The sequence below is a fragment of the Rhinopithecus bieti genome, unplaced genomic scaffold (genome assembly GCF_001698545.2).
Source record: "Rhinopithecus bieti isolate Rb0 unplaced genomic scaffold, ASM169854v2 scaffold_23748, whole genome shotgun sequence".
NCBI lineage: Eukaryota > Metazoa > Chordata > Mammalia > Primates > Cercopithecidae > Rhinopithecus > Rhinopithecus bieti.
Genome location: NW_016811596.1, coordinates 3,484,808 through 3,500,023, shown reverse-complemented (window position 1 = coordinate 3,500,023; position 15,216 = coordinate 3,484,808). Strand labels below are relative to the sequence as shown.

Genomic DNA, 15,216 nt, shown 5'->3' with positions numbered 1-15,216 from the left:
GGAGGTTAATCTCTGTTTTTCTTTTGGTTCTAGTGGAAGGAGGCGTGCATTCCCAGTGGATCCCTTGGGTTATTGCTACAGTTTTCATCTCACTTCTCAGTGTCTGTTTTATTGCAAGTTGCTTGGGTAAGTTATTAGCCAAAGTAGAACTCTTCTTGAATTATTTTTTCCAAACAACTTTTCTGAGGTTGCTCTAAGCCTTTTGGTATCTTGATTTTTCCTAGCATAACTTATCGATAGTATCTTCAGGGTCTTGCGCTGAATATTCAGAGCTACATTCTTGACTTTCTGTCTTTCGATGGTGCTACCTTGTGATAGGGATTGAATGATGGAATTTAGACCATTTTCTGTACATGTAAAAGTTGGTTACTATGGTAAATTTCCCCCCATTTTGGACTGGGATTACAAAGGGATACATTTTATGAGTAAAGAGTAAGCAGCAGAAAAATAACTTTCAGATAGATGGGCAAAAGGTTGGAAGAATTGTTCTCTGTCTCTCTCCTTCCCTCTCTTTCTTTCTTTTTTTCCCCCTTTCCTTCAACCTCTTTATTGATGTGCAATTGACATATAATAACCTGTACATATTTAATGTATACATCTGAATTTGGGGGATAAGATACACCCTTGAAACCATCACCACCATTAAAAAATTCTTTCTGATATCAAACCTAAAATAATTATAATTAAAGTAATATGATATAGGTGCAGGACAAATAGACTAGAGGAAAATGAAGGAGAGTTCGGTTACAGATTCCGCATGTATATAAGACTCTTTATATAAAACAAAAGAAGATATCTCAGAGATATCGGAAAAGGACAGTTTTGTTCAATTAATGTTGCAGAGTCCATTGATTATTTAAAAGATGAAATTGGTCTCCTGCATCATACTGTCTACAAAAACAAATCTAGAGTGGATTATTGTCCAAAATGTGAAAAGTAAATCAATAAAGTTTTTTTTTGTTTGTTTGTTTTTGAGATGGAGTCTCACTCTGACACCCGGGCTGGAGTGCAGTGGCCGGATATCAGCTCACTGCAAGCTCTGCCTCCCAGGTTTACGCCATTCTCCTGCCTCAGCCTCCCCAGTAGCTGGGACTACAGGGGAGAATATCCTCATGACTTTGAGGTAGAGAACGATTCTTAAACAAGTCACAAAATGCACTAGAAAATAAACATTGACAAATTATACTACATTAAAATGAGTTACGGTACAACAGAACATACCTGTAACAGTGAAAATAAAAAGCCACAGAAGATACTTGTAATGCAAATAATTAATAAATAATTCACGTGTAGATTATCTAAAAATTTTTTCAAACCAGTAGGAAAAATACTTACAATAAAAAAGTCGGCAAAGTCTTAAATAGGTACTAAAAAAAAAAAGAGAAAAATGAAATCTAAACACACACAATTGCCAGCCTCATTAATTATCAGGGAAATGCAAATGCAACTCATAGTGAGACACCTTTGCCAACATAACAGGATGGCAACAATTAAAAGTCTGGCACTACCAAAGATTGATGATGCCATGGAGCAAATGGACCTCTAATGAATTGCCTCTGGTGGAGTTTAAGCATTACAATCACTCTGGAAAAGTTGACCACTATCATAGTTTACAATATTCACACCCTATTGCCTGCAGTTCCACTCCTACGTATGTGCCCTACAGAAACACATGCTTATGTGCTCCACAATGCATGGTTGAAAATGCTCAGAAGAGCAGAGTTCACAGTAGCCAAACACTGGAAACAATGCACACATCTAATAGAAGTAGAATAGATAAGTATATTTTATTTCATGAAGACAATAGTTCACTTTACAGCAGTGAAAATGCATTAATTATAGAGGGCACGTAACAAAATAGATAAATTTCAGAAACAATTCTCAACAAAAGACAGAATCAGAATTCATACTGTATGATTGTCATTCAAAAACAGGCAAATCTGATTTATCACTTACTAACATGTCCCCTGTTTTGCCGTTCAAAAACAGGCAAAACAGGGGACATGTTAGTAAGTGATAAAATTGTAAAGCAAAGCACAGTGGTTACTTTAAAAGCCAAGAGTGGTTACCTTTAAAGGAGAGGGAGTGAGTTGCGTTTGAGATGTGAAGGCTATCTGGGGTTTTGGCAATATTCTGTTTCTTGAGCTAAGTAGTTGTTAACTGGAGTGTTCACCTTACAATAATTTGCTAAATGGTTTTCCACTTTTTTACATTTGTTTGTATATTTCAAGGCGAAAGTATTTTAGAAATGCGTAAGGTTCATACAACCTAGTGCGCACCAAAACCCCTATTCTAACACAAATTTTGACAGAAAAACATGCTTGCAAGCATGTGCACATAAAAGTTTGCAAAACTTCTCCTATAAAGAACAAATTGGACAATATAATAAAAATATTAATTTTCAACAGTTGCTTTCAACTAATTCACCTGGAGCTGGAGCAAACGAGCTGCATAGAAAGAAAAGAGAATATGAGGGCCTTAATTATCAGGATAAGAGAAAGGTTAGGGAGGTCAGCCCCTATTTCCCTAATTAGTGGTTATATAGCAAAAGAAACCTAACTTGCTTTTATCCTTGACAGTGACTCAGCACAACTTTTCCTGCTGTAAGAGAGGCACAGGAGTGCACAAGTTAGAGCACCATGAAAAACTCAAATGCATCAAAGAGAACTCAGAACTGAAAAGTGCTGAAGGTATAGAGCATAAGATAATTTCTTTTTTAATTTCCATTTTCGTTCAAATTCATAATTCGACTTAAGGAATGTCAGTAGTGAACCAGGAAAGATTAAAATAGCATAAGATGAGAATCTGGCATGGGAGTAAATAACAATACCTTAAGATAGAATTATTTCTCATTACTGTAATCAGTTAATCACTAGAGAATATGGCTAACAGATCGAACAGATCGAACAGATCGATGGGTTATTTTTGACATTCAAAACGTAACATTAATCAAATTCAATTTTTCCTTGATTCAGACATATCATAAAGACAGTTTCCTCCTAGAATATATAGCTTTCAGCAAAGCTATTTATTTCTTTTATTATTGTGGAATTTGTCATCTCATTTGGGAGAATGGGGGAGTGCTTGAGTTTTAGTAGGTTCTTTACCCCCTTTAGGTAAAATATTCTGCAAAAGCTTCATAATGGAAACACTTTAAATATGAAAGTCAACAGATGTAGGAACATTGAATAATAGTCATGCCTTCTAAGATAATATTTTGTCATTTTCTTGTAGTCATTATGTGGTGTCTAGTACTTATGTTTAGAAGATATTTAGGAATGTAATTTTCAGGATCTTTTGGCAGAAGAACAGAATAATTTTGGTGATCTTGATATTATTCTCACAAATATTAATTGGATATAGGTAGTGGAATAGTTATGCAATCTGTTACAGATGAAATACTCTTTTGTTACCAATTTCCATTTTAATTTTCACTTGAGGGAGCACCTGGAACTGTTGTCCTGTTGGCTGGAGAACCTGGCAGTCCAACTGCTATTTTCCTCTTACTGACAATAAGACATGGGCTGAGAGTGAAAGGAACTGTTCAGGGATGGGGGCCCATCTGACGACCATCAGCACGGAAGCTGAGCAGGTGTGTCGGGAGGATCACATCAGTTTCTCTGCTCTTTCCAGAAAAAGAGGAATTTCTCTGTCCTGTTATGCTTCTGTCTGTTTTCATCTGCTCCATCTGCCTGGAAAGCCCTTTCTTCCCCTTCAACTTTTTGTTATATGGCCAACTTCTTTTGGTCTTTCTATATTTGATTCATATGTTATTTCCTCCAGAAAGCTACCCTAACCACCTTCCTCATTCTAACCCTCCCTATGCTAAGTGGGAGGTACTTCTGTGGGACTCTGTGCACAATGAGATCATAGCATTTACTCCACTCCACTATAACTGTCTGTTCACCGCTCCATCTCTTCCAGGGACTCTTACTACATGGAGAGCTGGAACCATGCTCTACTCACCTTTGCGTTTCCAATGTCCTATTCAGTGTGAGGCGCACTGAATAGGTCTCTATTCAGTGTGAGGCGCACTGAATAGGTCTTGATAAATGTTTGGTTAGTAGATGAATAAATGAATGATTAATCAGGACTGAACTAGCTTCTCAAGATAAAGTATAGGAAAAATAATTCAGATGTATGGATGTAATGATAAGTAAAGAAATCTTAGGGTAAATTCTTTACAGGCTAAAACTTATTTCCTCATGTAATATGATTCCATTTATGTACCATGACTCAGATTCTAACTTTTTCTTGGTTAATAGTTTCCTCAAGGATTTTGTCTCCATAGCTTTACAATCTATAGGTTTGGTGATTCTGAATAAAATGGAATTTAATGAAATATGCACACAATTAAAGAAGGTGATATTAAAAACAAAATCCTCCTAAAAAATCTAATCCTATTAAGCATTGTGCTAAAAGGGTTGCAAGTCTGACCTCACTTAATCTTCATCGTAACTCTATAAAGTAGTGAAGTTGTCCGTTCTGAAGACAAGAGCACTGGAGGTTTGGTAAGATTGAGGCACTTACTAACATTACAGGAAGGATTTGAAAACAGATCTATCTGATGCCAGAGCTTTTGTGCTTAACCAGTAATCTAGTTGACATCTTTCCTCTTTTTCCAATGTCATAGCCATCATCTGATTCATGCAAATATATTAAAATTTATATTTTTATGCAGAACTTTATTATTCAATTTCTGGATAGACGCTTTTCCTATTTCCTTGGACTGAGAGATGAGAACGCCAAAGGTCAGTGGCGCTGGGTGGACCAGACGCCATTTAACCCACGCACAGTGTGAGTATATTGAGTGGGCTAAGGGGATTTATAAGCAAAGGTTAGAAGATGGTAGCAAGAAACATTCATTTTGAAGTGGAGTACATTGATATAAAAATGTTAGGAGAGACCACAGTAGGTTGAGTCATCGCTATATGCTATGTTCCAGTTCCAGAATGGTCCTATAATTTCCATGAAATATTCAGTATTCTTATTTGTACAGTGTCAATAATGAAAAATGAATAACATGGAGATGATATAAAAATTGTTTTAGGTTTGACATTTATAAGTGATAAAATTGTCTTTCAAAGAGAATTAAAATCTTGTCATTTTCTTTCTTGAAGCCAATATTGTTTAATAAAATATAATGCAAAGCCACATGTGCAGTGTAAAATTTCTTGTTAGCTATATTAAGAAAGTAAAAAGAAACAAGTGAGATGTATTTTAATAATGTATTAATAATGTATTTAACCCAATATATCCAAATCTTATCATGTCAACATGTGATCATTATAAAATTATTACTGAGATCTTTGACATTCTTTATTGGTAATAAGTCTTAAAAATACAGCACTTAAGACTTAAAGCACATTTTAATTCAGAGAAGCCACATTTCAAGTGCTCAGCAGCTACATGTGTCTAGTGAGTATAGTATTAGTGCAGTTCTAAACTGTTCACTAGGGACATTTCTCTGAATTGTCTCCTAATATATCTGTTATCTAATCTACACCTATAATCTACATTATCTATATATACATATAAATCTCTATCTATGTTGTTTTTCTTTCAGATTCTGGCATGACAACGAACCCAACAACTATCAGGGAGAAAACTGTGTTGTTCTTGTTTATAACCAAGATAAATGGGCATGGAATGATGTTCCCTGTAACTTTGAAGCGAGCAGGATTTGTAAAATACCTGGAACAACATTGAACTAGAAACCCACAAAGTGGTTCTTGTGATGGAGAGAGAAAAGAAGAACCAATTAGAATAGGGTAGAAGGTACACGCGTCATTGGAACACAGAAAACATGCTGGGTCATAGAGCGTTTTTTGTTTTTTGTTTTTGTTTTTTTGAGACGGAGTCTCGCTCTGCCGCCCAGGCTGGAGTGCAGTGGCCGGATCTCAGCTCACTGCAAGCTCCGCCTCCCGGGTTCACGCCATTCTCCTGCCTCAGCCTCCTGAGTAGCTGGGACTACAGGCGCCGCCACCTCGCCCGGCTAGTTTTTTGTATTTTAGTAGAGACGGGGTTTCACCGTGTTAGCCAGGATGGTCTCGATCTCCTGACCTCGTGATCCGCCCATCTCGGCCTCCCAAAGTGCTGGGATTACAGGCTTGAGCCACCGCGCTCGGCCCATAGAGCGTTTTTAGTCATGATGGTCTTTTTTATTTTGTTTGATTCATTTGAGACGTGTGTGTGTGTGTGTGTGTGTGTGTGTGTGTGTGTGTGTGTGTAATGTGGTTTTTGTATGGTGTTTGAGGGAAGGAATAATCTTTCTTTGTAGTATTTCAAGATGTTTACTTTTCAATTGGTGCACAATGAATGCATGTTTAGAAGAATGGCATGAATAGTGCATCTCTTTTGTCATTTTTCTCCTGCTCAGATTCTTAGCTCTTAAAATTCAAAGGTGGGATATTCTAACTGGTAGTGGTGCATCATTTTTCACCCAAATATTACAAGCACTTTAAAGATTTTAAACCACATTTTATTGTTTGATGCTTCATTTTCAGACTTTTAATGTCAGTCGTTACATTTACATCCCATGAGGAAAATTTTCCAGAACAACAGTGTGGAATAGTTTTGAATCACGCTATTATACAGATAGAAAAAAAGTCCAAATGCCTTTAAAAAATTTACTTCTTACTCTACCCAACATGTCTTTGCAAAGCAAGAAGTCTTTATAAGACACTTGAACAAAGTCCTTCAATTCTATAGCAGAGGAAATAAAATCCCCCAGAAGCCAAAGGGTTCACCTTCACATTGCTAGTTCACGACAGACCCAACTGTGCTTCTTTAGAGATAAAATACATTCCCTTTGGTATCACAGGAAGTTACTGGGGATGATTTGGCCTCATTACTTAGCTAATGATGATAAAATTTCTTAATTATTTGAAGTAACATTGTATTCATGTTTGCATTTTTAATTTGAATAGAAAATAATCACATTTTCAACCCATTTATATAAATTGTTAATGTTTCTTTAGAGCTGTATAACTATAGCTTGAACTAGCAAGGAAGTCATTGTTTTGACAACTAGAAATTATGCTTTTCCTGGTGCATATAGAGTTAATTTCAAAGGGCAGTCACATCCAACTTTAATAAAATATGGTGGTCTTTCTTAAAATTCTCAATTTGCTAATTTTCTCGGATCTAAGCTGAAAATTCCAAGCAATGGCTTTTAACCCAACTTTCCTACTACTACCTTCAAAACAGGATTTATTTTGTAAATTAGCTATTGCTTTTTTGGATTTGAAATACTGGTGTTTGATTATGTGTGGTGGTGGTGGTGCTGGTGGTGATGTGTCTGTGTAGCTGTGTTAAAAGCTGATACTTTTAGCTGAAATGGTGCTAAATAAATTTGATTGTGTTTCCCATATTCATTAAATCATGTAGCATGAAACCTATGAAACTTGTTGAAGTAACTTTATGCAAACGCTAGTGGGCTTTGTATAGTCAATATTATCCATTTTTAATTTGTGGAGAACTATATATAGGTCGAGATTCAGTTGTCAATAAGTTATGAAGTTTTTGCCCATGCCTGTTTCCTGAATGGTATTACCTATGTTTTCTTCTAGGGTTTTGATGGTTTTGAGTTTTACATTTAAGTCTTTAATCCATCTTGAGTTAATTTTTGTATAAGGTGTAAGGAAGGAGCCCAGTTTCAGTTTTCTGCATATGGCTAGCCAGTTGTCCCAGAACCATTTACTGAATAGGAGATCCTTTCCCCATTGCTTGTTTTTGCCAGACTTGTTGAAGATCAGATGGTTGTAGATGTATGGCATTATTGCTGAAGTCTCTGTTCTGCTCCATTGGTCTATATGTCTGTTTTGGGACAAGTACCATACTCTCTTGGTTATGTAGCCTTATAGTATAGTTTGAAGTCAGATAGCATGATGCCCCAGCTTTGTTCTTTTGCTTAGGATTGTCTTGGCTATACAGGGTCTTCTTTGATTCCAGATGAAATTTAAAATAGTTTTTTCTAATTCTCTGAAGAATGTCAACAGTAGTTTGATGGGAATAGCATTGAATCTATAAATTACTTTGGGCAGTATGACCATTTTCACAATATTCATTCTTCCTATCCATGAAGATGGAATGTTTTTTCATTTGTTTGTGTCCTGTCTTATTTCTTTGAGCAGTGGTTAGTAGTTTTCCTTGAAGAGGTCCTTCACATCCCTTGTTAGCTGTATTCCTAGGTATTCTATTCTCATTGTAGCAATGGTGAACGGGAGTTCATTTATAATTTGGCTCTCTGCTTGCCTATTGTTGGTGTAAAGGAATGCTTGGAACTTTTGCACCTTGATTTTGTATCCTGAGACTTTGGTGAAGTTGCTTATCAGTTCAAGAAGTTTCTGGGCTGAGATGATGGGGTTTTCTAAATATAAAATAATGTTGTCTGCAAACAGAGACAATGTGACCTCCTCTCTTCCTATTTGAATACCCTTTATTTCTTTCTCTTGCCTGATTGCCCTGAGAAGAGAACTTTTAGTACTATGTTGAATAGGAGTGGTGAGAGAGGGCATCCTTGTCTTGTACCGATTTTCAAAGAAAATGCTTCCAGCTTTTGCCCATTCAATATGATATTGGCTGTGCATTCATTATAAATAGCTCTTATTATTTGAGATACATTACAGCAATGCCTAGTTTATTGAGAGTTTTTAACATGAAGGGATGTTGAATTTCATCAAAGACCTTTTCTGCATCTATTGAGATAATCATGTGGTTTTTGTCTTTGGTTCTGTTTATGTGATGGATTATGTTTATTGATTTGCATATGTTGAATGAGCCTTGCATCCCAGGGATGAAGCCAACTTGATTGTGGTGGACAAGTTTTTGATGTGCTGCTGGATTCAGTTTGCCAGTATTTTATTGAGGATTTTCACATCAATGTTCATCAGGGATACTGGCCTAAAGTTTTCTTTTTTGGTTGTGTCTCTTCTCAGTTTTAGTATCAGGATGATGCTGGCTTCATAAAATGAGTTAGGGAGGAGTCCCTCCTTTTCAATTGTTTGGAATAGTTTCAGAAGGAATGGTACCAGCTCTTCTTTGTATTTCTGGTAGAATTCAGCTGCGAGTCTATCTGGTCCTTGGCTTTTTTTTGAGTGTGTGGTAGTCTATTAATTGCTGCCTCTATTTCAGAGCTTGTTATTGTCTATTCAGGGATTCAATTTCTTCCTGGTTTAGTCCTGGTAGGGTGTATGCATCCAGGAATTTATCCATTTCTTGTAGATTTTCTAGTTTATTTGCTTAGAGGTATTTATAGTATTCTCTGATGGGGATTAGTATTTCTGTGGGGTCAGTGATGATATCATCTTTATCATTTTTTACTGTGTCTATTTGATTCTTCTCTCTCTTCTTTATTAGTCTAGCCAGTCATCTACCAACTTTGGTAATTTTTTCAAAAAACCAGCTCCAGGATTCGTTGATTTTTTGGAGGGTTTTTCATGTCTCTATTCTCCTTCAGTTCTTCTCTGATCTTAGTTATTTCTTGTCTTCTGCTAGCTTTTGGATAACTTTCCTCTTGCTTCTATAGTTCTTTTAATTGTGATGTTAGAGTGTCAATTTGAGCTCTTTCCAACTTTCTGATGTGGGCATTTAGTGATATAAGTTTCCCTCTTAATACTGCTTTAGCTGTGTCCCAGAGATTCTGGTACATTGTCTCTTTGTTCTCATTGGTTTCAAATAACTTCTTGATTTCTGCCTTAATTTCGTTATTTACTCAGGTGCTGTTCAGGAGTAGGTTGTTCAGTTTTCATGAAAGTGTGTGTTTTTGAGTTAGTTTCTTAATGTTGAGTTCTAATTTGATTGCAGTGTGGTCTGAGAGACTGTTTATTATGATTTCAGTTCTTTTGCATTTGCTGAGAAGTGTTTTACTTCCAATTATGTGGTCGATTTTAGAATAAGTGCCATGTGACACTGAGAAGAATATATATTCTGTTGATTTGGGGTAGAGATTTCTGTAGACATCTACTAGGTCCACTTGATCCAGAGCTGAATTCATGTCCTGAATATCCTTGTTAATTTTCTCTCTCATTGATCTGTTTAATACTGACAGTGGGGTGTTAAAATCTCCCATTATTATTGTGTGGGAGTCTAAGTCTCTTTGTAGGTCTCTAAGGACTTGCTTTATGAATCTGGGTGCTTCTGTATTGGGTGCATATACATTTAGAATAGTTATCTCTTGTTGAATTGTTTCCTTTACCATTATGTAATACCATTCTTTGTCTTTTTTAACATTTAGTCTGTTTTGTCAGACTAAGATTGCAACTCCTGCTTTTTTTTTTTCTTTCCATTTGCTTAGTAAATTTTCCTCCATCCCTTTATTTTGAGCCTGTGTGTGTCTTTGTATGTAAGATGGGTCTCCTGAATACAGCACACCAATGGGTCTTGACTCCTTATCCAATTTGCCAGCCTCTGTCTTTTAATTGGGGTATTTAGCCCATTTACATTTAAGGTTAGTATTGTTATGTGTGAATTTGATTCCGTCATCATGATGCTATTTGGTTATTTGCACTTTAGTTGATGCAGTTTCTTCATGGTGTCATTGGTTTCTATATTTTGGTCTGTTTTTGCAGTGGCTGGTACCAGTTTTTACTTTCCATATTTAGTGCTTCTTTCAGAAGCTCTTGCAGCGCAGGCCTGATGGTAACAAAATCCCTCAGCATTTGCTTGTCTGGAAAGGATTTTATTTCTTCTTCACTTATGAAGCTTAGTTTGGCTGGATATGAAATTCCAGGTTGAAAATTCCTTTATTTAAGAATGTTGAATATTGGCCCCTAATCTCTTTGGCTGGTGGAGTTTCTGCTGAGAGGTCTGCTGTTAATCTGATAGGCTTCTTTTTGTAGGCACCTGGCCTTTCTCTCTGGCTGCCCTTAACAGTTTTTCCTTCATTTTGACCTTGGGGAATCCAATGATTATGTGTCTTGGAGTTGATCTTCTTGTGGAGTATCTTAGTGGTGTTCTTTGTATTTTCTGAATTTGCATGTTGGCTTGTGTTGCTAGGTTGGGGAAGTTCTCCTGGATAATATCCTGAAGTGTGTTTTCCAACTTGTTTCCATTCTTCCCATCTATTTCTGGTACCCCAGTCAATCATAGGTTTGGTCTTTTTATGAAGTCCCGTATTTCTTGGAGGATTTGTTTATTCCTTTTCATTCTTTTTTCTCTATTCTTGCCTGCATGTCTTATTTCAGTAAAGTGGTCTTCAAACACTGATATCCTTTCTTCTGCTTGGTCAATTTGGCTGTTGATACTTTATGCTTCACGAAGTTTTCATGCTGTGTTTTTCAGCCCCATCAGGTCGTTTATCTTCCTCTCTAAACTTGTTATTCTAATTAGCAATTCATCTAACCTTTTATCAAGGTTCTTAGCTTCTTTGCATTGGGTTAGAACATGCTCCTTTAGCTCATCATATTTTTTTTTCACCCATCTTCTATAGCTTACTTATATCAATTCATTCATCTGATCCTCTGTCCAGTTCTGCAGTCTTGATGGAGAGATGCTGCCATCATTTGGAGGAGAAGAGGCACTCTGGTCTTTTGGGTTTTCATCATTTTTTCATTGATTCTTTTTCGTCTTTGTGAATTTGTCTAGTTTCAGTCTTTGAGGCTGCTGACCCTTAGATGGGGTTTTTGTGGGGCCCCTTTTGTTGTTGTTATTGATGCTGTTGTTGTCACTGTTTGTTTTTCTTTCAATGGTCAGGTCTCTCTTCCGTAGGGCTGCTGCAGTTTGCTGGGGGTTCACTTCAGGCCCTGTTCATCTGATTTACTCCAGTGCCTGGAGATATCACTCAAGGAGGCTGGAAAGCAGCAAAGATGGGTGCCTGCCCCTTCTTCTGGGACCTCTGACCTTTAGGAGCACCAACCTGATACTAGTAGGATCACTCCTGTGTAGGGTGTCTGACAACCCCTGTTGGAGGGTCTCACCCAGTTGGGTGGCACAGGGAGTAGGACCTGATTAATGAAGCACTTTGTCCCTTGGTGGAGAGGGTGTGTTTTGCTCGGGGGAAACCCACTCATCTGGGCTGCCCAGATTCCTCAGAACTGCCAGGAGGAGAAGCTAAGTCTGCTGGTCCGCAGAGACTGTAACCATCCCTGCCGCTAGGGGCCCAGGCCAGGGAAAACCAAATTCTGTCCCTGAGCCTCTGGCTGGAGTTTTTGGAGATCCTGCAGGGAAGCCCTGCCCGCTGAGGAAGGATGGGTCAAGGTTAGGCCTGAAGAGGCACTCTGGCCGCAGACTGTCACAGCCAGTGTGTTGGTTTGTGGGGACAAGTCTTGGGACCAAGCTCTCCAGCCTCCCTGGCTCCGCAGGGGAAAAGCACAGCCTGAAGCTACGGAAATGGGTGCTTCCCTTCCCCCGCCCAGGGAGCTTTGCATGTTAGGCAGCTGTGAATCCCAGAGCTGGCTGCTGCCCCTCCCTCAAGGAGCTCAAACGGCTTAGACAGCAGGCAGCCACAGCCAGTGCTGGTCGCCCTCTGCCCACGCCTCCCCACCCACCCCGGAGTTCCGTTGGCCTTGCACATTCCAGCTGAGAGCGCGTCAGAGTAGCGTGTTCCGGGTTGAGATGTTAGGCCCCGGGCCCGGGTTTGTGAGTGGGCTCTTCCAATTCGTAAGTTACACAGTTCCGTGGAAAAAGCAGTTTCCCTGGCTGGGTAGGGTGCTCGCCGACTGCCTCCCTTGGCTGGGGGGTGGGAGGGGGTTCCCCTTCCCCCTGTGGCTCTCGGGTGGGCGCTGCACCACACTGCTCTTTCTTCTCTCTGTGGGTCACACCAGCCTCCTAATGAATTATGATGAGACAGCCTGGATACCTTGGTTGCCGGTGAAGGATCCACTCACTTCTTACGGTTTTTTTCCATGGGAGCCTCAGAACGCCACTGCCTGAGAGGTGGGGCATTTAAGAGGCGATCGGATCATGAGGGTTCTATCCTCATGAATGAATTAACTCCCAGTTATAGAATAGTGGATTAATGGGCTGATGTATTAATGAGTTATCATAGGCAGAAAACTGGTGGCATTAAAGAAAGAGGAAGAGGGACCTGAGCTAGCATGTTAGCACACACAGCACCCTCACTGTGTGATCTCTGTACCACCTTGAGACTCTTTAGGGAGTCCCTACTGGCAAGAAGGCCCCCACCACACACAGCTTTTTGACCTTGGACTTCTCAGCCTCCATCACTATAAGAAATAAATTTCTTTTCTTTATAAATTTCTAGCCTCAGATATCCTGTTAAAAGCAGCAGAAAATGAACTAATACACATCCATAGTCTCTTTCAGTCTATTCTGAACTCTCATGGCACCTCATCACAATCTCTTCAAGACAAAGACCGTAATCTCATAAAAATAGGTTCTAATTATTTTAGTACATTATGGTAGTCCTAGAAACTTAAAATTCTTGAAAATTTCAAACAGTGTTCTCATTTTGAAACAGTAATATATGTATGTTAAAAGGCAAACTGTAAAACATTAGTAAAAGTATAAGATAAATAAATCTTCTACCCTGAACTCTAGTTACTGAAATGCCTCTTCAGAGTAACTATGATTGTCAGTTTCTTATTTACATTTCTGTATGTACTACATATAAAGTATATAAGAATATATACTACATATAAACTATGTGCTATACATAATAAACATATATAATTACATACATATGTTATATACTAAACATATATAGATATATAATCCGTATTTTAAATATGACTAGAAATATAATCTACATATTCTTAAACATTTGCATTTTTTACTTAACAATATAGTTTGGAAATTGTTTTATATCTTGTTCTTATAAGTGAATAGCATTTATAGTGTATTGTTGCATCATAATTTGAAATAACCTTAAAATTACAAAATATTTTCTTTTTTAATAACACTTAACAAAATAATGACTGTGAAGCAAACCACCAGAGCAATCTCGGTTCAGATTGAGAAAGGAAGGAAATTTTCCAAGAAAGATTTTTTTCCCCACAAAATTATGGGATAGATGGAATGCATTTGAATGAATTGAGAGGTGATATACATTTCTGGGGAGTTAAAAGGTGAATTATGTCAGTATGTAGAAAGCAAGATAAATATTTAAAAAATGGGTCCAATGTGGTGGCTCAAGCCTGTAATCCCAGCACTTTGGGCGGCCAAGGTAGGAGGATTACTTGAGGCCAGCAGTTTGAGACCAGCCTGGGCAACATAGTGAGATCCTGTCTCTACCAAAAATTTAAAAAATTAGCTGTGTTTGGTGGTGTGCACCTGTAGTCCTAACTACAACTACTTGGGAAGCGGAGATGGGAGGATTGCTTGAGCCCAGGAGATCGAGGCTCCAATGAAGCCATGATTGTGCCACTGTACCCTGGCCTGGTGACAGAGTGAGATCCTGTTTCCAAAAACAGAAAAGATGTCAATATTAACTCCATAAAAAGCAAACTGTAATTAAAAATATGTAATAAGAATACAGTAAATAGTTCAGCTATGAATAATATTTACATATTCATATCAATGCAAATGTTGAATATTGGTTTTTAAATAAATAATTATACAGTGTTAGCGGGGGATGGGAAAGAGAGAGAGAAAGAAGACTATTCTTGTTTTCATTAGTGTGGCGCTCATAGAAATTATCTGAAACTGAAAAAGCTCAAGGAGTTATAAACTATTTGATAGAAACAGAAACATGGAACTCAATAGAAAAGAAGCATCTAAAGAGTTGAATACAATTGCCGCCTAGGTGTGGGAATCAGAAGTGGGCAGGAAACAGCTATTTTTAATTACAATCCTATAGAAGAATTTGGTTTTTTAAACAATGTGCATATAGGTACATAGTGTGCAAATCTATTAATGTAATTAATCTTATCAACATTTTAAAGGAGATGCTTAAGCATCATCTAGTAAAATCAATAAACCACTTAGTGTTAAAACATTTAACAAATGAGAAATGAAAGGAATTTTCTGCAGGGTGCCTACCCCAAACCTGTAGCAACTATTATATTTAACAGTAAGCCATTAGAAGCATTTTCTTTAAGTTTAAGAACAAAACTGTAGCAGTTTTATGCAACAATATATTGGCATTCCTAGCCAGCTCAATATGACCAAAAGAACTGGAAGGGAATTTTAAAAACCTACAATTATCATTATGTCTAGACCAGAACTGTCCAAGGGAAATATAGTGAAAGGCAAAAATGTGAGTTGCATATGTCTAAATTTTCCAGTAATTATATCAAGAAAGCAAAAAAAAAAAAA

The 15,216-nt window shown here is 37.7% G+C and overlaps 1 protein-coding gene across 1 annotated transcript in view; it reads left to right on the top strand.

Moving 5' to 3' along the window:
- Nucleotides 1–5,832, top strand: part of CLEC4D (C-type lectin domain family 4 member D) — an 8,026-nt gene extending 2,194 nt beyond the window's left edge. Inside the window, exons 2-6 of the mRNA XM_017894252.1 lie at nt 34–126; nt 2,580–2,690; nt 3,441–3,592; nt 4,682–4,797; nt 5,567–5,832. Coding sequence (XP_017749741.1) covers nt 34–126; nt 2,580–2,690; nt 3,441–3,592; nt 4,682–4,797; nt 5,567–5,714 — 620 coding nt within the window. The 3' untranslated portion in view covers nt 5,715–5,832. The remainder of the gene's footprint in view (nt 1–33; nt 127–2,579; nt 2,691–3,440; nt 3,593–4,681; nt 4,798–5,566) is intronic.
- Nucleotides 5,833–15,216: the final 9,384 nt, after the last annotated feature.